This window comes from Phacochoerus africanus, chromosome 14 (assembly GCF_016906955.1).
Source record: "Phacochoerus africanus isolate WHEZ1 chromosome 14, ROS_Pafr_v1, whole genome shotgun sequence".
In the NCBI taxonomy this organism is placed as follows: Eukaryota; Metazoa; Chordata; class Mammalia; order Artiodactyla; family Suidae; genus Phacochoerus; species Phacochoerus africanus.
Genome location: NC_062557.1, coordinates 3,746,862 through 3,770,528, shown reverse-complemented (window position 1 = coordinate 3,770,528; position 23,667 = coordinate 3,746,862). Strand labels below are relative to the sequence as shown.

Here is a 23,667-nt window from a genome sequence, read left to right as displayed (position 1 = left end):
CCACGTCACTCTGCCGCCCTCCGAGCCGAGCCGAGCCCGGGCTACCGGCGGCTAAGGGGCGGGGTCGCGCCCCCGCCGCCCGCCGCCCCGCGGGGCCAGACCCTCGGCCCCGAAGCCGCGCCGCTGCCCGGGTCCCCCGCGGGGAGGGGAAGGGCCGACCCCAGCCCGGCGCGCCCCGCCGCGCCTCTCACCTGCCTGCCTGCCGGTGCCCCGCGCCCCCGCAGGAAGTGCCCGCCTCAGTGGAGAGCGGAGGAACTGGCGGAGGTGGGGGAGAGGGGAGGTAACGGCAGGGGGAGCTGGGGTTCCTGTCATGTGACCCCTCCCCTCGGCTCTCTCGCTGCCCCGCCTGGAGTGGCGGGAGCCGGTCCGAGGAGGGTCGCGTTCGGGTCCTTCGGCTCTTGCGCCCAGGTGAGCTGGGTGCAGAGTTGGGGCGCGGGGGTGCGGCCCCGGAGGGGCCGGAAGAGAGAATTGAGACCCAGGACCTGCTGGGGACTGGAGGGGGACGCGGAGAGCTGCTGCTGAGGGGCAGAGGGGTCCCTTCTTGCCCTTCCCATGGCTGGAGCAGGAGCCAGGCTCCTTATCTGGGTTCCGTGGTGGGGACTGGGCCAGAACCAGTCCCGGAAGCTGGACCACCAACTAGAAAACGAGGGGAGGGGGGCTCTCAGCACGTCCTGGTCCGAGGTGCTGCTGCGGGCTGGTCGAATCCCGGGAAGTGCTGGGATTTGGCGCAGGGAGGTCTCCCCAATGGGAGAATCAGCACAGGGAATGGCTCTTGCCAAAGGGTAACTGGGAAGGCCTGTCTGTGGCCTCCGGTAGCCGGTTGGAGTGGGGCAGAGCGGGCCTTGGGCCCACCACGCTTACCTGTGGCCACACCTGGCCTTGGCGTTGTTGTGACACCCTCTCTTTCTGAGCCCTTTGGACCTTTTTGCCCATTTGACAGATGGGGAAACTGAGGTCATGTGTTGCTTTGAGGTGTGGCTGGAGACTGACCTGGACCTCCTCCAAAAGGGTTCTTTCTCTTCATTTCTGGCCACCCCAGGGCCAGGACCTTGAGGCTCGCCCAGCAGCCACCCCACGTCTCTCCCAGGAGGGAGGCCTTGCAACCCCAGACCCCAGAGATGCTGCGGCAGTGGTCAGTGCAGGGGGGCCAGGCCCCCCAGGATCCAGAACCCAAGCCGGCAGGCGAGGACCTGTGGGAGCAGGAGATGGAGCGGCTGTGCTCCTCCCAGGAGCCCCTGCGGATGCTGCCCTACGCCATGGTGGACAGGCGCCTCATCCGGTGAGCGCCCAGCGCAGCGCAGAACACGGCCCAGAGGAGGGGAGGGGGAGGAGGCGCCTGTTGGATGGGGGAGGGACTCCCCGGTCCAGGGGTGGGCACACTGAGTGACTCAGGGACACCCCCATCACCACCCCATCCCAGGCAGCTGCGGGAGCCCCAGGGGGTGAAGAGCTCCTGGTGGCAGCAGTGGCTTCGCAGGCGGCAGATCGCAGGACAGCGACTGGGGGAGGCCGCGCGGCAGCTGGCCCAGGGCTGTGGGCTCTGGGAGGGGGCTCTCTACGAGATCGGGGGTAGGAACTGTATCCCCTCCCCACGTCCCACCTCCCCTCTCCACGGTCTCAGTGTCCACTTTAGAAACCAGGAGAGGGCATCCTCCCCCTTTGCCACTGCACCCCTCAGGCCCCACCAGCCGCCCGCGCACCCCCAAACCTTGATGGGTGAGGGCACCCCTGGTGGCTGTTAGAGGTACTGCTAAGTACTCCAGAAAGTGGGTGAGGCGGGGTCACCCACACCCGCTGGGTTGGTCAGCCCTCACCCCACAGACACCAGCTGCACCCCTGCTCGGCACCTCCTGGCCCATCTGCTGTTCCCCACAGGCCTCTTCGGCACCGGAATCCAGTCTTACTTCACCTTCCTCCGCTTCCTGCTGCTTCTTAATCTGCTGACCCTGCTTCTGAACTCCAGCTTCATCCTGCTGCCCCTGGTCTGGCGCCACCCCCCCGACCCAGGACCTGCTCTGAACTTCAGTGAGTGCCTGGCCCAAGGAGGAGGAAACAGTGCTCCCCAGCGCACCTGAAGCCTGGGGGCGGGGGCTGGTCCCGGGCTCAGAGTGATGGGACAGCCCTGACCCTCTGTGTCTCCACCCTGGGCTTGGTCCTGCTTGGCTCCAGCCCTGGGACACTAGCTGACCTCACCTTTTGCATGACAGGCATCCTGACGTGCCCTCGGACCTGCTCAGGCCTCCCCCCGAGACTGGGGGCTGTGGGGTGGGAGGGGCAGGGCCTCTCTTATCCCTTGCGGACACTTCCTATCGGCCCCCTCCCGCCCCGACAGCCCTCCAGTGTCCCAGTGGCAGCCAAGCCCAGACGGGTGTTCCCAAGTTCAACAATCTACTTTGGAACATTTTAACTGGCCGGGTGAGTGGGTCTGTCCCGGCTGAGGGACCTGGGGATCTGGCCTCAGGGGACCCCAGTCCAAGAGGAACCCCCACCCCTGCAAGAGCATGTCGGCTTCTAGGGGGACGGTCTCACATGGACAGGCTGGTTGGGTTAGCAATGGGTTGAGAGAGGCTGAGGCCACTGTGCACAGCCAGGTCCAAGGACATGTGCCCACGGCTCTCAGAGTCCAGCTGGGGTGGGGGTACCAGGGACAAGAGAGGTAAAGGGCCCAGGCTCCTGGGATAAGCACCCCCCTGCCCTGGAACCGCTGAGTGGTTCCAGCGCAGGCTCCTGTGCTCCAGTCCCTGCTCTTCCTCCAAGCTGTGTGTCCTCAGGCAAGGTGCCTGACCTCTCTGAGCCTCTGTGAAGTGGGGGTACGCTTACTCCCTACCTGATGGGGTTATAAGAGGATTGGTGGGTTAATACAAAGACTTAGCACACAGCGGGCTCAGTTGTCACCCACGTCCCTGGGCTCAGTTGTCACCCACGTCCCCAGGCCTTCAACAACACCTACCTCTTTTACGGAGCATATCGGGCGCCGCCCGAGAGCAGCTCTGCGTACAACATCCGCCTGGCCTACCTCCTGAGCCCGCTGGCCTGCCTGCTCCTCTGCTTCTGTGGGATTCTCCAGCGGTGAGAGCAGAGCCCCTGCCTCTACCCCTTTCCAGGGGGTCTTCCTGGATCAGCTCTCCCCCTGGCGTGGTACCCCTCCAAGTTAACAGGAAGGCCCCACCCCTGCCCCCATTCAGTAAGGCTCATGGGTGGTTCCAGGGCCTGAACTCTGCCTCCCCAGCTGCAGACCTCAGGGGTGGGAGCCACCAGCCCCATATCCCCACCCCCCACCCAGGCCAAGGCCCAAGCCGGCACCTGGGGCTGCCAGGGGCTTCCCGGCCTGATCAGAGCTGAGCCCTGGCCTCCCGCCCCCGCCAGGATGGTGAAGGGGCTGCCACAGAAGCTGTTCCTGGGCCAGGACTACAGATCGCCCCTCAGTGCCAAGGTCTTCTCCTCCTGGGACTTTTGCATCCAGGGCCAGGGGGCAGCCACCATCAAGAAGCATGAGATTAGCAACGAGTTCAAGGTGCGTGCATGGATGTGGGCGAGTGTGAGATGTGAGTGTAAGTGGGAGTGAGTGTGAGGCATGTGGGGACCGTGTGTGTGCTTGTGTGTGTCTGGGTAAGTGTGAGTGGGCCTGCCAGCGTGTATACACACAGGGTTTTCCAGCTGGAGGCGGGGCTGTGCCGTGTCCAGGTGTGAGCGCTCACCTGCATGGGCTGGGGGTGCTCGAGATAAAGCCAGCCAGGCTGTCCCCGTCCCAGCGTCACCCCAACCTTGCCCAGAGCCTGGCAGCCCGTTTCCCCATGTGCACCAACCCGGGGCTGTTGGCAGGCAGCCTCTGCTCCGCTTGGCCAGCCCTCACCCACCTCCGCACCTGCCCCCACAGGTGGAGCTGGAGGAGGGGCGACACTTGCTGCTGGTGCAGCAGCAGACCCGGGCCCAGAGGGTCTGCCACCGGCTCACCTACGTGCGGATCAATGTCCTCATCGGGCTCCTGGTGGTGGGGGCCATCAGCGCCATCTTCTGGGCCACCACGTACTCGCAGGACAACAAGGAGGTGCCAGGCGACTGACAGTGCATTTATTTAATTCCGGCCAGAACTGGGGAGGACGTGGGGTGGTCCCACTTTACAGAAGAGAAAACTGAGCCTCAGGTTACAGCGGTTCACCCAAGGTCACGACCAAGTCAGACTGGCTGTACCTGTGGCTGTTGCCCACACTGCCATGCCATGCTGCCACTGGGGATACTCCGTGGGCTCCCAGATGCCAGGCCTGTGCCAGAGTTACACTTGAGGGGTCAGAGGGAATGGGGGAGCCACTGGGGGCCCTCCAGCCCACCGCACCGCCTCACCTGCTTCTCCCCGCAGGAGTCCCTGTTTCTGCTGCTCCAGTACCTGCCTCCTGGGGTCATCGCCCTGGTCAACTTTCTCGGCCCCTTGCTGTTTGTTTTCCTGGTCCAGCTGGAGAACTACCCTCCCAACACTGAGGTCAACCTCACCCTCATCTGGTGAGTGCCACGTTGGGGGTGACAGGTGGGACGGCGCGTGGAAGGCAGGGAAGGGCTGTGTCCTGCCACCCGCCTTGCTTATCACATGGCCCCAGGGGTCCCGAGAGCAAGGGAGGGCAGGCAGCTGCCTCCGCATGGTCTTGTGGGCCCTGGTCTGAGGTCCCCCGTCCCCTCCATCCAAAGCAAGCCAGCAGCCTGGACCAAGCTCCAGCCTTCAGAGGGGCCAGTGACTCTTGCCAGGGGACACTGGGGACCACAGCCTCACAGTCAGGAACACAGCTCCCCCCACGTGCTCCAAGGGCCTGTACCTCTCACCTGGACACCTCATGTGACCTGTGAGGTCAGAACTATCCTCTCCCACTGGATGAGTGAGGAACCTGAGCTTCGAAAGTGCCAGGCTCACCGTGCCTCCCACAGGGGTGTTCAAAGGCAGGCTCTCTCTCCCCCACCCGCAGGGCTCCATCTCCCCTCTCAGGACTCAGGTCCACCTGCAGGACCGCCCCCGCCACCAGCTCCGGTGCAGGGTCTCTCTCTGTCTGCCCCCCACCCCTCACTCAGCAGGGCCTGCTTTTCCTCCGGCTTCCCTGGGGCAAAAGCTGTCCGGAGCCCGCTCAGCGTCCCTCCAAGATGGACTGTGTTTGGTTTGGAATTGTATTTTTGGAATGAGTAATAGCACATGCATGTGGTAAAACAATTCAAAACGTTCAAACAATGAGACATCAAAAACACCTCCCCGCTCGGGTTCCCCAGTGGCTCAGCAGGGTAATGATCCGGTGCTGTCACTGCGACACAGGTTCAGTCCCTGGCCCCAGCACGTCCACATGCTGTGCGCGTGAAAAAAAAAAAAAAAAAAGAAAAAAAGACAAAAGCCCCTACCCACCCAGCCCCCCCTGCAGAACCACTGATCCCGGCCAGGCTCCTGCCCTCGTCAGTGGTAAAATACGCGGGCAGACAGAGGTCTGGGGTTAGGCCGCCCTTCCTGTGGGAGCCGGTTACGTGTCACTCAGGAGTGTGTGCGCCTGTGTTTGTGACATAGGGACTGTGTATTGATAGGCCACACACATTAGAGGATCCCACCTGCGATAATGACAGAAAGGCGCATATGTGCCTGTGAGTCTCCAAGCTGGGGGCAGTGCCTCCCAAACTGACTGAAACAGAGCCTTTCTACTGCGGAGTTCCCGCTGTGGTGCGGTGGCTGAAGAACCTGACTGGGGCAGCTCAGGTCGCAGCTGTGGCTCACATTCAGTCCCTGGCTTGGGAACTTCCACATGCGGCAGGTGCGGCCATAAAATTAAAAAAAAAAAAAAGAACCTTTCTGCTGTGAATCACCTGGAGCCAAGGCCAAGGTTCTTGAGGCCGTACTTTGGGAACATGGCCACAGATGGAGGAGGTTGGGCTCTGTGTTTTCGGGGGGGCTGGGCTCACACGGATGTCAGCCACACCTTTGTCCTGGGCTCCCCTGACACAGCCCCCCACCCCCGCCCCCCCCAGGTGCGTGGTGCTGAAGCTGGCCAGCCTGGGAATGTTCTCCTTCTCGCTGGGCCAGACTGTCTTGTGCCTCGGCAGAAACCAGACCAGCTGCGAGTCCTACGGCTACAACGCCTGTGACTACCAGGTGGCTGCTGCCTCTGTCAGGGCCTGTACCTCCCGCCCTCCCGCAAAGCCCCACCTCTTCCATCCCCTGGTCCCACTCGGGCTTTCGCCTTGGTGGGAGGCTGTGGGCAGAGCTGCCCTCCCAGCAGCCACCTCCAGGGGGTGGCACACTCTGCGCTGAGCAAGGAGGCAGCCCTGACAGGGGGCTTTCTCGGCTCAAATCTTACCCTGCGGGTCTGGGGTTTCACTGAGCAGTCATATCAGACTCCAAGCAAGGCCCCTATACCGCAGAGTCCCCCAACGGGCGGGTGAAGGCTACTGGGGACAGAGCGTGGTGACAAATGCCTCCTCTGACCAGTGCTGGGAGAACTCGGTGGGGGAGGAGCTGTTCAAGCTCAGCATCTTCAACTTCCTCCTCACGGTGGCCTTCGCCTTCCTTGTGACGCTGCCTAGGAGGTGAGCCACGAAGCGGGGAGCGGGGGACACCACGGGGTGGCGTGAGTGTGTCTGGGGATGGCCCATGCCCACAGCCAAGGGTGCGCAGTTCTACATACGTGTGTCCGTGGGAGGGAGTGTGGGACGGTCCACGGCCGGGACCGGCGAGGTCCACACGCCCCTGCTGGGTGGTGGGTACCTGGACGCTCCCCTCCCCCAGGCTGCTGGTGGAGCGGCTCTCGGGCAGGTTCTGGGTCTGGCTGGACCGGGAGGAGTTCCTGGTGCCCAAGAATGTGCTGGACATTGTGGAGGGGCAGACGGTCACCTGGATGGGCCTCTTCTACTGCCCGCTGCTGCCCCTGCTCAACAGCGTCTTCATCTTCCTCACTTTCTACATCAAGAAGGTGAGAGCGCGGGCTGGGCTGGGGTGGCAGGGGGTGGGGGTGGGGGCGCAGCTGTGTGGGCACCTCGAGCGCCATCAACCCAGCAGCCTCGCCTCCTGCTGCTGCCCCGCCTGTCCCTTCTGGGGCGTCCATCTGACACCCCACGCTGTTGCTCCCCCAGTACACCCTGCTGAGGAACTCCAGGGCTTCCGTTCGGCGATTCCGAGCCTCCAGCTCCCTCTTCTTCTTCCAGCTGGTGCTCGTCCTGGGCCTGCTCCTGGCCACCGTGCCCTTGGGCTATGTGGTCAGCAGGTGAGAGGAGGGGCCGGGCCGCCGGGCAGCAGCTCCTCACCGGGCCCTGACACCAGCCCTCCTCTGGCCGTCTCTCCCCAGCATCCACTCCTCCTGGAACTGTGGCCTCTTCACCAACTACTCGGCCCCCTGGCAGGTGGTCCCAGAGCTGGTGACCCTCTGGCTCCCGCCCCTCGGCCAGCACATCCTCCACTACCTGGGCTCCCACGCCTTCAGCCTCCCTCTCCTCATCCTGCTCAGGTGCCTCTCAGGGCAGCGGGGGGCGGAGGGAGGGATCACCTAGGAGGAGGGCTCCTTCCTTCCCGGACACCCCCAGCCAGCCGCATGGAGTCTGGGAGCCAGACAAGGACGGCCCAGGACGAGGGCAGGTGGCCTGGGGTTCGTTCCCCCGTGCCCTTGGGAAGCCCCTCGGGTCCTCATGCGGAGCACGGGCACCTTACATGGCCCCCGGGGAAGCAGCGCCTTTGAGTTTCTCTTAATCGACATTTAGAGGCGAGGGGCCGAGGGTTTTTTTTTTTTAAGGGAGGAAGTATGGGGGTGACCTTGCATCCCTGTCTGTCCAAAGCCTTGGTCTGACCGTGTGCGTCTCCCAGACCCAAGCCAATGCAAGAGCCATCCGGGGGCTCCGGAAGCAGCTGGTGTGGGTGAGTTTCCGCTGGACTGGGGGACTGGGGAGGGGCCACGGCTTGGGGTGAGACCCTGTTGGGAGTATGGCCTCAGGCTTCGGATAAAAGCGCGGAAGGTGGAGGGAGGGAACTGGATCCTAGGCCTCAGGCCGGGAGGCAGACAACAGGAATGTGGCTTCAGGCTTGGGGACCTGATTTAATGGGACTGCGGCCTTGGGCTGAGGCAGATAGTGGGATTCTGGTGGGGGCGTGGTCTCTGGCGGGCTGGGCGGGGCGCAGGTGGGGGCCGGGCTGGGGCGGGGCGGGGCCTCGGAGCTGCTGGGGCGGGGTCGGCTTCTGCCCCGCCCGCTGCTGGAGGCGACCCTGCTCCTTATGCGTCCCTCGCTCCCCTCCGCCGCCCCAGCAAGTCCGGGAGAAGTGGCACCTGGTGGATGACCTGTCGCGGCTGCTGCCTGAGCCCGGCCTTGGCGACTCTCTGGGGCCTGAGTCCCCTCTCTCCCGAGGTTCGCGCTTGAGATTCTTCTGCCCCGGATCCCCCTGCCCGGGCTCCCCAGGACCCGGGTCCCCCAGGCCGGGACCCTCCCTTTGATTCCGCTTCCCCAGTGGTTCCGAGCTGTAGCACCGGCCCCCACCTCTTCCCAGAGCCTCCCCAGGGCCCCCGTCGCAGCTCCCTGGTGACCACCGCCTCTCTCGGTGGGCCTTCCAGGTGGGATGGTACATTCCAGACGGGAATTTGTATTGATATTTTTATCTCAGTCCTTGAGAATTTCTATTTTTGTCGAATGTTTTATGATGTTGATAACATTACACGGTCCAGTCAGTCGTCAGTGAAGGCAGTTTGTAAATAATACACATCCACTGGGAGTGCTCAGAACTTGCTACCGGGCGCAGGGGGGTGGGGGGGACCTGCCCCAAGTGACAGCAGACCTGCTGTGTTCTGCCTGCTCACACCCGACCCAACCTCCTGATCCCCCCCTCACGCGTGCGACCATTGAGGGCCACAGATGTTAGGAGTCAGCAGGGCAGAGCTGAGATTTGACCTGTGCTGTGAGCCACACTGTGTGGGCCCTGAGAGGGAGGGTGCTGGCTGTCCAGGATCCCCAAGCCTTGGGCGCCAGGGCTGCAGGGGCTCTCCACCTGGAGCTCTAGGTCCCAGAGAATGCCTGCCAAGAGGGCCCTGTGCCAGCGGTTCCGATGTGGTTGATCCAGGCACAGCCAGCAGCCCGGCATCGGGACTTTCTGAAACTTCCAGGCAGCCAGGCTCAAGTACTGTGGCCTCCTTCCTGGGAGCGAAGTTCGGGAGAAGCCCCAGGACGGGTTTGAGAGCCTCTGCTTCCAGCGCCTGGCTGGACTCCCCGCCTCGACCCGGCATCCGGGTGGCTCTGGCCTGGTGCCCTCAGCCCAGGGGCTTTGCGATGTCATCAGAGGCTTGGCTGGTTCGGCTCCTCCTGTCGCTGTCCTTCTCTCTCAGCCAGCATCACATGACCCATCGTCTGTCAACAAGCGCAGGCCCTGTTGCGGGGCTGGTGATGAGACTGCGAGGGAGACACAGGGAGCTGGGTGCTCAGTCCGGGGAGGTGACCAGCCTGGCCCCAAAGAAAGTGACGCATGTTAATTAGCAGCTGAGGGCTAAAGTGTGGGCACCAACATCACCCTGGAACTTGTTAGAAATGCCAATTCTTTTTTTTTTTTTCTTTTTCTCTTTTGTCTTTGTTGTTGTTGTTGTTGTTGCTATTTCTTGGGCCGCTCCCGCGGCATATGGAGGTTCCCAGGCTAGGGGTTGAATCAGAGCTGCAGCCACCGGCCTACGCCAGAGCCACAGCAACGCGGGATCCGAGCCGCGTCTGCAACCTACACCACAGCTCACGGCAACGCCGGATCCTTAACCCACTGAGCAAGGCCAGGGACCGAACCCGCAACCTCATAGTTCCTAGTCGGATTCATTAACCACTGCGCCACGACGGGAACTCCAGAAATGCCAATTCTTAGGCCCTGCCCCACCTCCTCAAAGGGTGGGGCCTAGCGGAGGGGTTTCCGGAGCCCCTGGGGACAATGCTGATGGGCGCTAAGTGCTGCCACCTGCAGCCTCAAAGCGTCGTGTCCTCCTCACCTTCACGTGCAGTCAGAGAACCGGCCAAGCGCAGCCCAGGGCCGGTAGGAGACGGAGGGGACGAGAGCTAGACCCTGGGGAGCCCAGGCTCTGGGCCTCAGCTGGCCCGGCCAGAACCTGGGGACAGCGCCACCCTCTGCGAGCAGTTGCGAGGACGGAATGAGCCATTATGGAGGAAGTGTCCCGATGCGTGAGTAGTCCTGGCCCTTCCCTCCCTGGCCGTTGAGGTCCGATTGCAATGCGGTCCTTCACCTAAAGGAGCAGAGCAGGAGAGATGGGAGGTGGCCCCGGTGGCCCCTGTGCACATGCCTGCCCAGCTCGGGGGGAGCTGTCACCGGCAGCAGGAGGGTTTCTCGGGGCAGGGGCCCGGCGGGGCCTCGAGGAGGCAGGGCTCAGACGGGGGCGGAAGGCGGAAGAGCGGCCTGAGCAGAGGTGTGAGGTGGCTGCGCGTGGGGCTGGGCTGCGGGAATGGACGCCGAGGCCCCTGGCCTGGGCTGCGGGCCACAAGGACTGTCAGAGTGAGGACAGAACAGCACACCCACGGCTGGGCGTGGGTGATTTTCTGTAGGTGGCAGGGGGCTGGGGACGGCAAGCCTCTGCAGGGACAGCCCCGGGGTGGGGGGTGTCGCAATAAGTGAATCGGGGGCCTCTCCAGGTGCCACCGCCCAGTGCAGGGGGACACGGGCAGGAGGGAACCACCCCGGGGGGTTCAGCACTCTCCCCCCAGCCCCGGGAGGGCGCCCAGCTACGCAGGCCAGGCCGGCCCAAGCACAGACCCCTTCCGGGGGACCCTCCCGGGAATGCGCCGTGAAGGGAACGAGGAGATGCTGGTAAGGCTGTTTATCACAGAGACTGGGCCTCGGTCTGTAGTGGGCGACCGGAGAGCTAGGAGGACACCCCGACTGCCCTCCGTCTGGGCGACCTGGGCTAAGCTGGGGCGGCCTCCTCAGGCCTGCGGAGCCTGTGGAGAAGAGGAGAGAATAGTCCCGATCTGATGGGCACGCAGGCCGTGGCTGGAGAGGGGTCCCCGGTCCCCCCGAGGCCTGGAGCAGCTGTCCCTCGAGTCCGCCCGCTGCTCTCTGCTTGGACAGGCTCCCCAAGAGCACCGACGGGGGGCTTGCTCCTGAGCCGCCTTAGCTCCAGTCCCAGCCCAGCACAGCTCAGAGGGAAGCCGGGTCTTCAGGCAGTCAGTTGGCAGCAGCTGAGGCAGCCCCGCTGTCTGCCTCCCGTCCTCCATCCCTTCCGGCCCCTCTCTGCAGGATGAAAACAGACTTTCTAGACGGGAATTTTGCTGGGAAACTAAACAAATTAGCTCTTGCTTCCCAAGTGCAGAGAGGTAGTGGGTCCCCAGGGCACCTCCCAGGGGTGCAAGTCAGGAGCTGGGTGGTGAGGGGCAGATGCCGACTCTTGCCCCCTGGGGAGAAGGGACTACCCAGGAGGCAGGCACACCTGGTCCCCAGAGGAGCTCCAGGACTTGGGGCCCAGGCTCTGGCTCCCCACCCCCAGCACACAGCCGCCCCTCCCCCCTGCTGCTCGAAGATGGGCAGGGTCCCCTGCCCAGACCAGCTTCCCAGCACTCCCAGACCTCGGGGCCTCGGGGCCCGGGGGCAGGGCTGTAACTGGCCTTCCCCGGGCAGGTGCCCTTCCAGCTGTGCTGGGGGTGCGGGTTGACGGGGTGGCTGTGGAGGGAAGCCCGTGGTCCCCGGGGGACCCGACCTCTTCCCTGAGGGAGGTGCCTGCGTATGAGTGAAAGGCCCCCGTCCTGTGATGCCAGGAGAAAAACATGGCAGGCAACCGTGTCAGTGTGTCAAGAGGGCGAGGCTCGATGAAGCGACTTCATTCAAAAAGAAGACCTTGGAGTTCCCCTCGTGGCTCAGCGGAGACAAATCTGACTAGTGTCCATCAAGGACGCAGATTAGATCCCTGGCCTCGCTTGGTGGGTTAAGGATCTGGTGTTGGTCACAGACACTGCTTGGACCCCACGTTGCTGTGGCTGTGGTGTAGGCTGGTGGCTACAGCTCCGATTCGACCCCTAGCCTGGGAACCTCTGTATGCCACGGGTATGGCCCTAAAAAGACGAAAGAAAAAAGGTCTGGCTGGGGAGAAGCCCGTCCTGCCTGGGGCCTGGTCCCCACTCACCGGCCCCTCTGTTCTCTCTGTGCTCCCGACTGCCCTGAGCCCCAGCCCCGAGGGGCCCAACCCACCAGTTCTCCTTCGAAGGACCCTCACGATTTCATCTGATAGCGCAGGACGAGCCCGTCTCAACCTCAGCAAGCTCCCGCCCCCTTGCCAGCTCCCATGAGGCGTCCTGGGGTGAGGACAGCGACTTTTCCACCTTCTGAACCCGGAAGCCCAGGCTCCTGCAGCGCAGCGGTGGCCGCTGAGTGTGAGCCCTGGTTCGGCTCCAGCCCCTTCCTCGTTCCCAGGGGTGTGAGGAGAGCCACTGTTCTGGGCCCAGCCCTGCCTCCAGGTTATCTCCCCACTGCAGGCACGCACCCCCCCCAGGGAGCGATGGGTGGGGGTGGCCTTGATCAAGGCAGCCCTGGCTGGCCCGGGCAGAGGGCCCCACACCGCACAGCCATGAGGCTCCTTCTGCTGCTCTGCTTGGCGGTGCCAGGTGAGCTCACCCAGGCATGCTGGGAGCGGCCGCTGCCAGGGCCTTGGGGTGGCAGGCTCAGGGTCCCGGGTCTAGGGAGCACGGCAGTGGTGGGGCCTGAAGGCCCAGACGTTTCCAGAAGCACAGGCTGGAGAGGAGATTTGGGCTTGCGTCTCAGACCAGCCCCTGACTGCACTTGTAGCCCAGTAGTTGCTTCTGGGCCCACTCTGGCTTTTTTTTTTTTTTTTTATGGCCCCACCTGCGGCTCATGGAGGTTCCCAGGCTAGGGGTTAAATTGGAGCTACAGCTGCCGGGCCTACACCACAGCCACAGCCACGCAGGAGCCTGAGCTGCGTCTGCGACCTACACCACAGCTCACGGTAGCGCCGGATCCTTAACGCACTGAATGAGGCCACGGGTCGAACCTGCGTCCTCAGGGATCCTAGACAGGTTCATTAACCGCTAAGCCACGACGGGAACTCCTGGGCCCTCTCTACTCATCTGCAAAATGGGCTCATGATATGAAATGCTGTGGACTCCAAGGAGCTGCTGTGAGTGGAGGTGCTGGTGGGGTCCTGGGCCTCCCTCCGCCGGGGCGCTCCTCGTCACCCTCTCCTCTCTTCCAGCCACCAGGAGTTCCGTGAAGCAGGAGGAAAGCGTGTCGCCCAGCATGCTGGCCGGAGAAGTGCCCCCAACCGGGGCCCCTGGAGTCAGAGCCCCCACCCATGGTAGAGGCTTTGGCGGGGGTGGGGGGGTTGTTGCTGGGGAGTGATGTCTGCTGCTGGACAGCTGGGCCATTCTGGAAGCCAGCCTCCACCCCTGCAGGGCCCTGGGAGAGCAGAGGCCTCAGCAGGTGGGGCAGTGGGCGGGCATCCCTCCGGGTTGGTGGCGACTTGGGCAAGGAAAGGTCTTGCCTTCCCCTTGGGCTGTGAGTGAGTGTGGGGGGGGGAGCGCCAGTTACAGGGGGCAGAGGGCATGTTCCTGGGCAGCTGTGCCCCAATCACTCTACCCCAGTGCCTGCTCTGTAGCTGAAGCTCCTCTGGCTGGGTGTGACCCCAGGAGGTTGGGGGTGTTCCGGTGGGGCACCTCGACCCAGGAGGAGGGCGGAGAGAGAATGAGGAAGTCTGGCTCCCCTAACTCCCCTGCTCCCGGGGGTGGGGGTAACAGAGCCAGGGGAGGTGGTGCGTCTGCTCCCACCTCCTCCCCTCAGCCTGCTCCTCCTTCTCCTGCCCTCTCCCCTGCCCCCACTTCTGGACCTGTGAAGCAGGAGGAAAGCGTGTCGCCCTTAAGGTCAAGGTCAAACACCTCCTGTCCAAGAGGGGGCTGCCCTTCCTCCTGGTCTTGTCTGAAGCTGGGGCTCCCCACACTCAGGTTGCAGCCGCCTCTGTTCCACTTAAGGGCGGGTCCACTTGAAAGCGGCCCAGGCTGAACTATCATTTCCTCATTTGCTTTAAAAACAAACACATCATAGTGTTTCCGTTAAAAAGAGAACAGTGCCCGGCCCAGACCTCTGGGTCTCCGGAAGTACCTGGGCAGGGCCGGTCCAGCCTCCTCTGGCCCCTGACTTCTGCTCAGACTCTTGCTGAGCACGTCCTGCTAACTAGACTCCTAAGAAACCAGCTGGCAAACGGTTCATTCGTTCATTCTTTCGGCGGTTACTGGTTGGGCGCCTGTTTGGTGCCAGATGCTACTCAAGGCACCAAGATGGACACACAGGTGCAGAAACAAAAGCGACCCCTGCTGTCACGTAGCGCACATTCTAGTGGGGCAGGAGGGACAGATAATGATAAAAATAAGCACATTCTGGAGCTCCCTGGTGGCCTAGCAGATTAAGGATCTGGCGTTGTCACTGCTGTGGCGTAGGTTCGATCCCTGGCCCAGGAACTTCCGCATCCCACGTTGTGGCCAGAAAAAGAGAAGGTAGAATCCCAGAGGGCCGTTAGGCTGTTGCCAGTGTCCAGAGGAGAGATGGTGATAGCCAGCTGGCCTGGAGAGGTGGTCAGGGTATACTCTGAAGGTCAGGCCAAGAGCGTTTGCCGATGGATGGGTGGGAGAGCCGAGCTGCGGAAGACGACTCTCAGGTCTTTGGCCTGAGCAGCTGGAGGACTGGCCACCTCAGGGGCAGCCTCACAATGGACTCCTGTCACGGGGAGCAAGAGGGTGGCTGTTCGGGAGCTGAAGAGCCAAGATTTTGGAAAGGTTGCCTCTGTGTATTTTGAAATCCCCAAGAATTATGGCAAGTGTAGTCTTGAGACTCCCAGGAACTGGGATTAAGTGGGTTAAAAACCTGACTCGTGTCCATGAGGAAGTGGGTTGGATCCCTGGCCTTGCTCGGTGTGTTAAGGATCTGGCGTTGGCACAGCTGCAGCATAGGTCTCAGGAACCAGGTGCAAGAGTCTTCCGGGGCCAGATGGCATTTCTAGGCGATTGTAACCAGGGCGGGGCAGTGTCTGAAGACACTGAGGCTCAAGGCTGGCGTTCAGGGAGGGAGGAGAGAAAATGGTCCAGAAACATCAAGAGGTTGCCTGCCCTCGCCCTCCCAGGCCGGTGCCGGAAGGCCGTGGGGACCCACCACCACCTGAGATGCGGCAGGTGTAGGCACAGCCCCCAGGGGAAGGGAGGTGGGTTTCCCAGACACAGAGGAAAGCTTGTACCCACTGAGCCTGCCCAGCTACCAGAGGGCGGGGGCTGGGGGGCGTTTCGAGGTTGGGAGGTGGGACGTGTAGGGGACCTGCAGAGCCCTGGTCGTCGTGGGGCAGGAAGGCGGGGTGGCCGGGCAGCCTGGGGTCTCGCTTGGGGCTGCCATGCACCGAGGACCACGTCCAGGGAGTGGGGGGGCGTCTGGGTGAAGGACAGGTTCACACAGCGTAGGCACCCCGAGAGGACCGAGCGCCTGTGAGGGACGGGCCCCCGTTCACCGGCGGCCCCAGGGCCAGGCTGCAGACCGTTTCACAGGCATCCCTTGGAGGGGGCGGTGCGAGTTTCCAGGGCGTCCTGACAAAGTGCCGCATGCCATGTGCTCTCAGGCTAAGCGATCCTCTCCAGGCTCTGGAGCCTGAAGCCTCCCGCGGGGGCTGTGGCAATCCTCCGCTCAACCTCTGCCTGTCTTCTCACGGCGTGCGTGCGTGCGTGTGTGTGTGTGTGTGTGTGTGTGTGTGTGTGCGCTCTCCTCTTATTCCCAATCCAGCATGGGTCATTGGCGTCCATCTGTAAGGTCCCCTTCACAGGTACTTGGGTTAAGGCTTAATAGGTCTTTTTGGAGGACACGCGACAATGCTCAACAGGTGGGCTGCTTGCTCAAAATCAGATCCCTGGGCCCACCTCGGGTCGAATGGATCGGGTCTCTAGGGTTGGAACTCGAATCCCCAAGCTTTCAGGTCATCACAGAAACAAGCTAGAGAGGTCAGGGCCTTGGAGCCCAGATGGGCAGCAGCCCCGTGGCCGGCCTGGGCACAGCCGTCAGTGGCTCCTTCTTGCTTTGGCAACAGGAGGAAGCTCTGCACAGCCGCCCCCTCAGCCCAGCCCTGGCCTGGCTCAGCTTCCGGGCCCCAGGGAGTCCTGCTCACTTCATCAAACTCTCGCTGTGCCAGCCCATCCTTCAAGTGTCCTGACACCGTTGATGAATGTTACTTAATTAAATGATGGACTTGTTATCAGTGGGCTGGATGCAGAAGCTAATCAAAAGGAAAAAAAAAAAACCACACAAGTCTTATTAGAATAAAAAGCAAAAGCTCTACTGCCCTAAAAAAAGAAAGTGGCTCCAGTCTGTGATTTTATGTAAATCCAGCTTCTATTAATGGCTCTCAGAATGGAAACGAAGGGGGCTGGCTCTTTTCTTTCCATTTTTATAATCAAGGGCATTTCCCGGCCCTGAAGGGAGCAGAAAAAAAAGTGTCATCACCCACAAGCCTCGACCCCCCTTTTCCCCGGGGAGGAAGATTCTGGCCTCCAGAGGTCTCTGCGCTGAGCCGTTGGCCGTTTGGCCCCAGAGTTGCATTGATGAAATTTGCTGGCAGCAGTTTGCAAACTGGCGCCCCAGAGAGTAGATCAAACTCTAGATAGAGCTCTATGTAACTTCAAAGATCCCGCGTGAAATAGTGCATGAGGGGAAAAAAAAAAGTATGTGAGTTCTCTTGAGGCTCAGCAGGCTAAAGACCCGGCACTGTCACTGCAGCAGCCCTGGTTACAGCTGTGGTGAGGGTTGGAGCCCTGGCACAGGAACTTCTGTATGCCACGGGCACAGCTGAAAAAGAAAAAAAGACAAGCCCATTAACAATTCCGCCTTCCCTCCCAAGCTCCCATTCAGAAGGCTGCTTTGTTTAATCCCAGTCCGTCTTAGAGAATTTGGTGTGGGCAAGACCAGGCCAATAGGAAGATCTTAAGAGGTATTTTCTGCATCAAAATTGACTCCAGGATCTGCCTACAAAACAGAAAAGTTTCCCCTAAGCAGAGAGCCGGTGTGGGTGGATGCCTGTCTGCTGGGAGTGGCTGGAGAGTGGGTTTTGGTCCTGGGTCCAGGGAGGAGGGTCCCCTGGGGGCTGTGAGCACCTGGTCTCCCCGAAGAGCCTCCCTGTCCCTCTGAAGTCCTGCTTTTCCTAAGTGGCTTGTTTCTCTGGTTCCGCCCATTCTCTCCAAGTTTAGGATTCCGCCCCAGCAGTGTGTCTTGTGGTCTGGGTCCTTCCCTCTGACGCCTTCTCCTGACTGTCCCTTTGAACGAGATGACCTCTCTGGGTGCAGGAGCCCAGGCACTGCCCCTGCAGCCCAGATCCTGCAGTGGGTCTGGCCACGTCCGGTGTTTTCCCAGTAAACCTATTTGCCACAGGCGGTGTCACTGTGTAACGAACTGATTGACCGTAAGGCAATTGTGCCGATAAGATAAAACAACAGAAAATAAAAGGGACATTTAAAGACTTTATTATGAAATAGAAAATATCTTAAGATATTTACAATGTGTAGGAGTTCCCATAGTGCCTCAGTGGTTAACGAATCTGACTAGGAACCCTGAGGTTGCGGGTTCGATCCCTGACCTTGCACCTTGCTCAGTGGGTTAAGGATCCAGCGTGGCCGTGAGCTCTGGGGTAGGTCGCAGATGTGGCTTGGATCCCGCGTTGCTGTGGCTCTGGCGTAGGCCAGTGGCTCCAGCTCCGATTCGACCCCTAGCCTGGGAACCTCCATATGCCGCGGGTGCGGCCCCAGAAAAAGCAAAAAGACAAAAAGAAAAAAAAAAAGATATTTACAATGTGTATAGCGTCATGGTAATACTGCACAAATAACTGATTTTATTTTCTGGGTTGTATCTTGTCTTCCAAGTTCTTTCATTCATAGTATTTTATCCTTTTTTGCACTTTTTCTTGTTTGCCAAAATTGCTTCCTGGTGGCCTGGTCGTTAAGGATCCAGAATTGACACTGCTGTGACGCAGGTTCAATCCCTGGCTGAGGAACTTCTATATGCTGTGGGCACAGCCAAAAAAAAAGGGGGGGGGGGAGTTCCTGTCATGGCTCAAGGGTTAACTAATCTGACTAGCATGCATGAGGACGAAGGTTCAATCCCTAGCATTGCCCAGTGGGTTAAAGATCCGGCATTGTTGTGAGCCGTGGTGTAGGCTGGTGGCTACAGTTCCGATTTGACCCCTAGCCTGGGAACCTCCATATGCTACAGGTGTGGCCCCTCCCCCCCAAAAAAAAGGAGAGAGAGAGAGAGGGGTATCGGTTTCCAAACATGAGGACACAGATTGGTGATGGAGCTTGTCTCAGGTCGTGCGTTCATGGCGGATGGTCACATGTCCGATGCTAGATGTTCCAAAGTTCTCAGGAAAATGTGGGTTCAAATCACTAAGGGATCTGCAAAGCGATACGTTATCACTTCCTAGTGTAATTTGCCATCTGGCTTTATACTCTCTCACTTCACACTTCTGGTAAGTTTTATCACTCCATTTTCTTTTTCTTTCTTTCTTTCTTTCTTTCTTTCTTTCTTTCTTTCTTTCTTTCTTTCTTCCTTCCTTCCTTCCTTCCTTCCTTCCTTCCTTCCTTCCTTCCTTCCTTCCTTCCTTCCTTCCTTCCTTCCTTCCTTCCTTTGTCTTTTTGCTATTTCTTGGGCCGCTCCTGTGGCATATGGAGGTTCCCAGGCTAGGGGTCGAATCGGAGCTGGAGCCGCCGGCCTACACCACAGCCACAGCAACGCGGGATCCAAGCCACATCTATGACCTACCCCAGAGCTCACGGCAACGCCGGATCCTTAACCCACTGAGCAAGGCCAGGAATCGAACCCACAACCTCATGGTTCCCAGTCGGATTCGTTAACCACTGAGCCGTGATGGGAACTCCATCACTGCATTTTCCAGCAAGTCAACATCACAGAGCTCTCACGATCCGCTCTTTTAAGACCGTTGCATCTGTACCTGCCGCTGTAGAGACTGTCGGGAGGGCTCACATTCATGTGACCTAAACGTGGGAGTCTCATGTCGCTGGGAGGGAACCAAACTGCGGACCATCCTATTGCGTCTTTTACCGCAGAGCTGCCTTGCTGCCAATTCGTTAGGTCGTGAGAACCTTTACCGTGCAGATGCCCAGGGCAGAGGTGTATATGGCAGAGATGCTGATCGCAAAGGTACCTAGCGCAGGTCTGGATGAGGCGGCCTCTGAGCTCGAAGGTGGGCAGGCCTGAGAGCGCCTCCAGCCACGGGCCAGGATCAGGCCAGCTCATGGGAGGCTGGTCCCCTCTGAACCTGGCTTGTCCCCATCCTGGGAGGAAATCCTCCGCTCAGGTGCGTCCTCAGGGTTCACCGCGTTCTCCCAGGAGGAGGAGCAGATGCCACGCTGCAGCGTGCAAGCGGGGCGTAACGGCTCCGTTCGGCAAGTTTCTGGTCTCCTGCCGAGGGCCAGGCCGATGTGCAAGAATGACCGAGACCAAACCGTTGAATCTAGATGTTGAATCCAGTGTCAGCCCCACAACCTGTGTTCCAAACGCTGTGCTTCCTGCTCGTGTTCCAATTTCAGTTTATTTCTATAGTAATATTCTGGGCAGGAAGAATCTAAACCCAAGAGGCAGACATTTTCCCAGAAGCAGCTTCTTCTTTTTTTTTTTAGGGCCACACTCGTGGCGTATGGAGGGTCCCAGGCTAGGGGTGGAATCGGAGCTGCAGCCACCAGCCACAAGCCACAACAATGCCAGATGCAAGCGGTGTCTGCGACCTACACCACAGCTCACAGCAACGCCAGGTCCCTAACCCACTTCGTGAGGCCAGGGATCGAACCCATGTCCTCATGGATACCTCATGCATTTCCGCTGAGCCACCATGGGAACTCCTGGGGATTTTTCACTTCTGGGTATTTCACATGAATGGAATCATACAATATGGGGCCTCTTGTGTCTGACTTATTTTACTCAGCATAATTTCATCCATATTGTAGCAGGTGTAGGTGCTTTGTTTCTTTTTTATGGTCAAATAGTATTCCATTGTGTGGCTGGACCATGTTTTGTTGATCCATAATCCATGGATGGACACCTGGGCTGTTTCTACCTTCTGGTTGTTGTGAATAGTGCTGCTGTGAACAGGTGTGAGTTTCTGCTAGAGCCCGTTTTCAGTTCTTTGGGTGTATATCTAGGAGTGGATTATTGGGTTGTATGGTAATTCTTTAATTTTTTGAAGAATTGCCAAACCTGCATTTTCTTTTTTTTTTTTTTTTTTTTTTTTGGCTTCACCTGCAGCATGGAGAAGTTCCCAGGCCAGGAGTTCCTACTGTGGCTCAGCAGGTTAAGAACCCAACTAGTATCCATGAGGAGGCAGGTTCAATCCCTGGCCTTGCTTGGTGGGTTAAGGATCCAGTGTTGCCACACGTGCAGATGTGGCTCAGATCTGGCATGGCTGTGGCTGTGGCCTAGGCCTGCGGCTGCAGCTCTAATTTGATTCTTAGCCCAGGAATTTCCATATGGCGCAATTGCGGCTGTGGGGAAAAAAAAAAAAAAAGGAGTTCCCAAGCCAGGGATCGAACCTGAGCCACAGCAGGGACAATGCTGGCTCCTTAACCCACTGAGCGACCAGGGAACTCCAAGCATTTCTTTCTCCAGCATTTTCTTTTCTTTTTTTCTTTTTCTTTTTTGTCTTTTTGCCTTTTCTAGGGCCACTCCTCACAGCATATGGAGGTTCCCAGGCTAGGGGTCTAACCGGAGCAGTAGCCACTGGCCTACACCAGGGCCACAGCAACACTGGATCCGAGCCACATCTGCAACCTACACCACAGCTCACGGCAACGCCGGATCCTTAACCCACTGAGCAAGGCCAGGGATCGAACCCGCAACCTCATGGTTCCTACTCAGATTCGTTAACCACTGCGCCACGACGGGAACTCCAGCATTTTCTTAAGGTACTTGATCAATATTGGTTTCCTTCCTCCTTGGACTGTTTCACCCTCCAGCAGTCAGCTTGCTAACCGAGATGGCCCACAAAGTCCTGGAGGTTGTCCCCAGAGGCCGCCAAGTTCTCATAAGGCACCACTCGCCGGGGGTACAACCGTCCATCAACTCCTCTCTCTGGGGCGGTGGGGCCATTGAGCTCACCAAGGAGGGGGTGGGGACCTACAACCCAGCCTCCCACACCATCGGGGTCACACTCACCTACGCCTGCCGGGCAGCCTCCACCTGGGGTACACAGGGCGCACCGCGCACCGAGCACCCAGCTGCAGTTGCAGGGAAGCTGTGGGGCACGGAGTGCCCTGGGCGCGGCAGGGACCCCTGCAGCGCAGGGTCTGGAAGATAAATGGAGACTCCTGGGGTGGGACTCAGGGTGAGGGCTAGAGGGACGGAGGCAGGAGGGAGGAGATGGGACAAGTTGCCTGCCTTCAGGGGCCACTCTCCGTCCCTCAGGGCCTGGTCACAGGCCGGGGTAGGTCCTGAAGGCAGAGTGAGAAACAGCCGGAGGGCAGCAGTGACCAGGCCCTGGGCCCCATTTGTTGAGCCGTGACCCCAAGCTGGTAGAGAAGGCTGTGTTTGTGCCATGTCTAGTTTAATCCTCATGGCGGCACGAGAGTAAGGTTTGCAGTGGACATTACAACTCTTGGAGATGAACAGTGTCGCCTCAGGCCATCTGGCTAGCAAATGGCAAAGGATGGCTTCACGCCTCCCTCTCTTGAGCTCCGAACTGGTACCCTTCCCTTTGCTGTTGGATCTGACCCAGGCTTCCATCCTGGTGGGAGGCCTGGGGTGTGAAGCAGAGGGCACGGCTCGCCAGCGGCAGGGCTGAGACCCCCCCCAAAACCCAGGCAGGGAGAGCCTGGGGGCTGGTGCACCACCCGGGAGGGTTTACAGGCTACAGAGCCTTGGGCAAGTCACAGCCTCCCTGGGCCTCAGGTTGCGTTAATCACAGTCCTCCCCCAGGAGGGGAAAGACTCCAGGGGGAGGTTTTAGTAGGGGGGCGACTACCGGGAAGACAGGAGACGGCTGTTACTCAGAGGTAAGGCTGTTGACAGCACTAGGCTGATGGCGCTGGGGAAATTCTAGAGTCCTGAATCTTCTGAGTTCTTTTTTGTTGTTGTTCTCTTTTTAATCAAGACCATGTCCACGGCACATGGAAGTGCCAGGGCCAGGGGTTAAGCCTGAGCCACAGCAGCAAGCTGAGCCACAGCAGTGACACCACCAGATCCTTAACCTGCTGTCAGGGACCTCCTACGTGGCAGCTCATATCCTGAAGGAGCATGTATTCCAGTAAAAAAAAAAAAGTCAAGATTGAAAGACGATAAATAGTGTTGCCAGATACATAAGGTTCAGGACATACTCATACTAAATTTTATTCAGGGTTAATCTGAAATTCAAATTAACTTGGTGTCCTGTATGTTGAGCTGCAAAGTCCAGCAATCCAGAATATACTACGTGAGAATAAAACCCAAGGTGAAATTGCACGGCATATATACACTGCAAGGATGGTTTAACTTCTTGGGTGGTTAAAAGATCTGAGGGTAGCAGCTCAGACACAAGACGGAGGGAGTAATCCAGAAGGCTGCCTGGAGGAAGCAGCAGTCAGGCCTCTAGGCTCGTGGGGCTGTGCAGTGAGGGGATCTGCTGGGGAGAGGGTGTTAAAGTCTCCCTGTCGCACCTGCCAGAGCCCGTGTCCCAGCTGCTGGTTAACTTCATCCTGCTGGACGGAGGCCTGTCGGGCCCTTGGGTGAAGGTGTCGTGCTGGGCATCCTCGGGCAGCCCACCCATCACCTACAGTCTTGTCGGGAGGGACAGTGGCACCTACATGAAGCAGACACAGAACTACAAGGAAGCTGCCAACTTCTCCTTCCCGCTCACCCAGACGTCGTGCTGGCTCAGGTGCCAGGCTGCAAACAACATCAGCGCCCAGCACAGCGCCCTCACACTGGTGCCCCCAGGTGAGCAGACCCCTAGGTTTCCAGAGGGACAGCTGGCACTTCTAGGGAAGTCAATGGGAGGTGCCAAGAGCACGGAAGGGCGTCCTGAAGCCGCCACACCTCCCCTGGCCGGGCCTAAAGGAAGTCCGGCCCAGCCACCCTGCCTCCCTCACAGGAAAGCTGCCCGAGGGACCCACCTTCGTGCTGGCCGTCTCCACAGTAGCTGTCCTCTCCACGGTAGCTGTCATTTCGGGGAGGCTGAGCAGGGCCAGGCACCTCAGGTAGGAGATGGGTGCTGGAGGTGGGGGAGGATGGAGCTGCTGGTGGGTCCTAGGGCTGGGCTGCCACTGTAACCAAGCAGGACCCTCTGGGGCCTTCCTGGAACAGACCCCTCCCTCGGCTCCTCTGCTGTCCCTTATCTCTGAAGTGCCCAGAAAAAAAGTACCTCACACGTATTTCCTGAAGTTTTCCAGATGCCAGACACCCCCACCAGGTGGAAGAAATTAATCTCTTGATGATCGTGAGAACGCGGCCCCCAGACCTCCTGGCTCCTCAGGACTGGTCACATTAACGGCCCTGTCACCTCGCCGGCCACCAGTCGGAGACTTGAGCGGGAGCTGGTCACAGACACCTGCAACCCCCAGCTGGCCTTGAAAAATGCCTTGCGGAAGCTCCTTGGGGGGTTCAGGGGCTGGGGGTGGGGAGCCTGAGCCCGGCCCTGCAATAACCCTTCCTCTGTTCCAAACCACCACGTTTCGGTTTGATTTC

At 59.9% G+C, this 23,667-nt stretch overlaps 2 protein-coding genes across 6 annotated transcripts; both read left to right on the top strand.

Annotated features, from left to right (window-relative positions):
* TMC8 (transmembrane channel like 8) lies at positions 1–11,881 on the top strand. Of its 5 annotated transcripts, none has more exons than XM_047758579.1 (17): positions 1–408; positions 1,040–1,279; positions 1,421–1,569; positions 1,876–2,025; positions 2,333–2,415; positions 2,933–3,069; positions 3,367–3,514; positions 3,878–4,048; positions 4,358–4,497; positions 5,989–6,112; positions 6,449–6,546; positions 6,746–6,929; positions 7,090–7,220; positions 7,302–7,460; positions 7,786–7,864; positions 8,250–8,349; positions 9,969–11,881. In XM_047758579.1, the coding sequence occupies exons 2-17, from the start codon at positions 1,119–1,121 to the stop codon at positions 10,025–10,027; spliced, it is 2,073 nt and encodes a 690-aa protein (XP_047614535.1). In that variant the 5' UTR covers positions 1–408; positions 1,040–1,118; the 3' UTR covers positions 10,028–11,881. The 5 variants fall into 5 exon arrangements, 4 of the variants coding, with proteins under 4 accessions (XP_047614535.1, XP_047614534.1, XP_047614536.1 ...); XM_047758578.1 differs by lacking the exon at positions 9,969–11,881 and adding an exon at positions 9,099–9,544; XR_007131943.1 differs by lacking the exon at positions 7,090–7,220.
* On the top strand, positions 10,029–23,647 carry C14H17orf99 (chromosome 14 C17orf99 homolog). The gene is made up of 5 exons (XM_047758588.1): positions 10,029–10,146; positions 13,179–13,280; positions 22,648–22,920; positions 23,075–23,180; positions 23,365–23,647. The coding sequence occupies exons 1-5, from the start codon at positions 10,116–10,118 to the stop codon at positions 23,468–23,470; spliced, it is 618 nt and encodes a 205-aa protein (XP_047614544.1). The 5' UTR covers positions 10,029–10,115; the 3' UTR covers positions 23,471–23,647.
* The last annotated feature ends 20 nt before the right edge of the window (positions 23,648–23,667 follow it).

Bases quoted from the DNA above. Each gene is read 5' to 3' on its own strand.
- TMC8 (XM_047758577.1), top strand. From the start codon at position 1,119: ATGCTGCGGCAGTGGTCAGTGCAGGGGGGCCAGGCCCCCCAGGATCCA. The intron at 2,026-2,332 runs GTGAGTGCCTGG...CCGCCCCGACAG, and splicing joins AGGACCTGCTCTGAACTTCA to CCCTCCAGTGTCCCAGTGGC. The intron at 3,070-3,366 runs GTGAGAGCAGAG...CGCCCCCGCCAG, and splicing joins TTCTGTGGGATTCTCCAGCG to GATGGTGAAGGGGCTGCCAC.
- C14H17orf99 (XM_047758588.1), top strand. From the start codon at position 10,116: ATGAGCCATTATGGAGGAAGTGTCCCGATGC. The intron at 10,147-13,178 runs GTGAGTAGTCCT...CCTCTCTTCCAG, and splicing joins TGGAGGAAGTGTCCCGATGC to CCACCAGGAGTTCCGTGAAG. The intron at 23,181-23,364 runs GTAGGAGATGGG...TATTTCCTGAAG, and splicing joins AGCAGGGCCAGGCACCTCAG to TTTTCCAGATGCCAGACACC.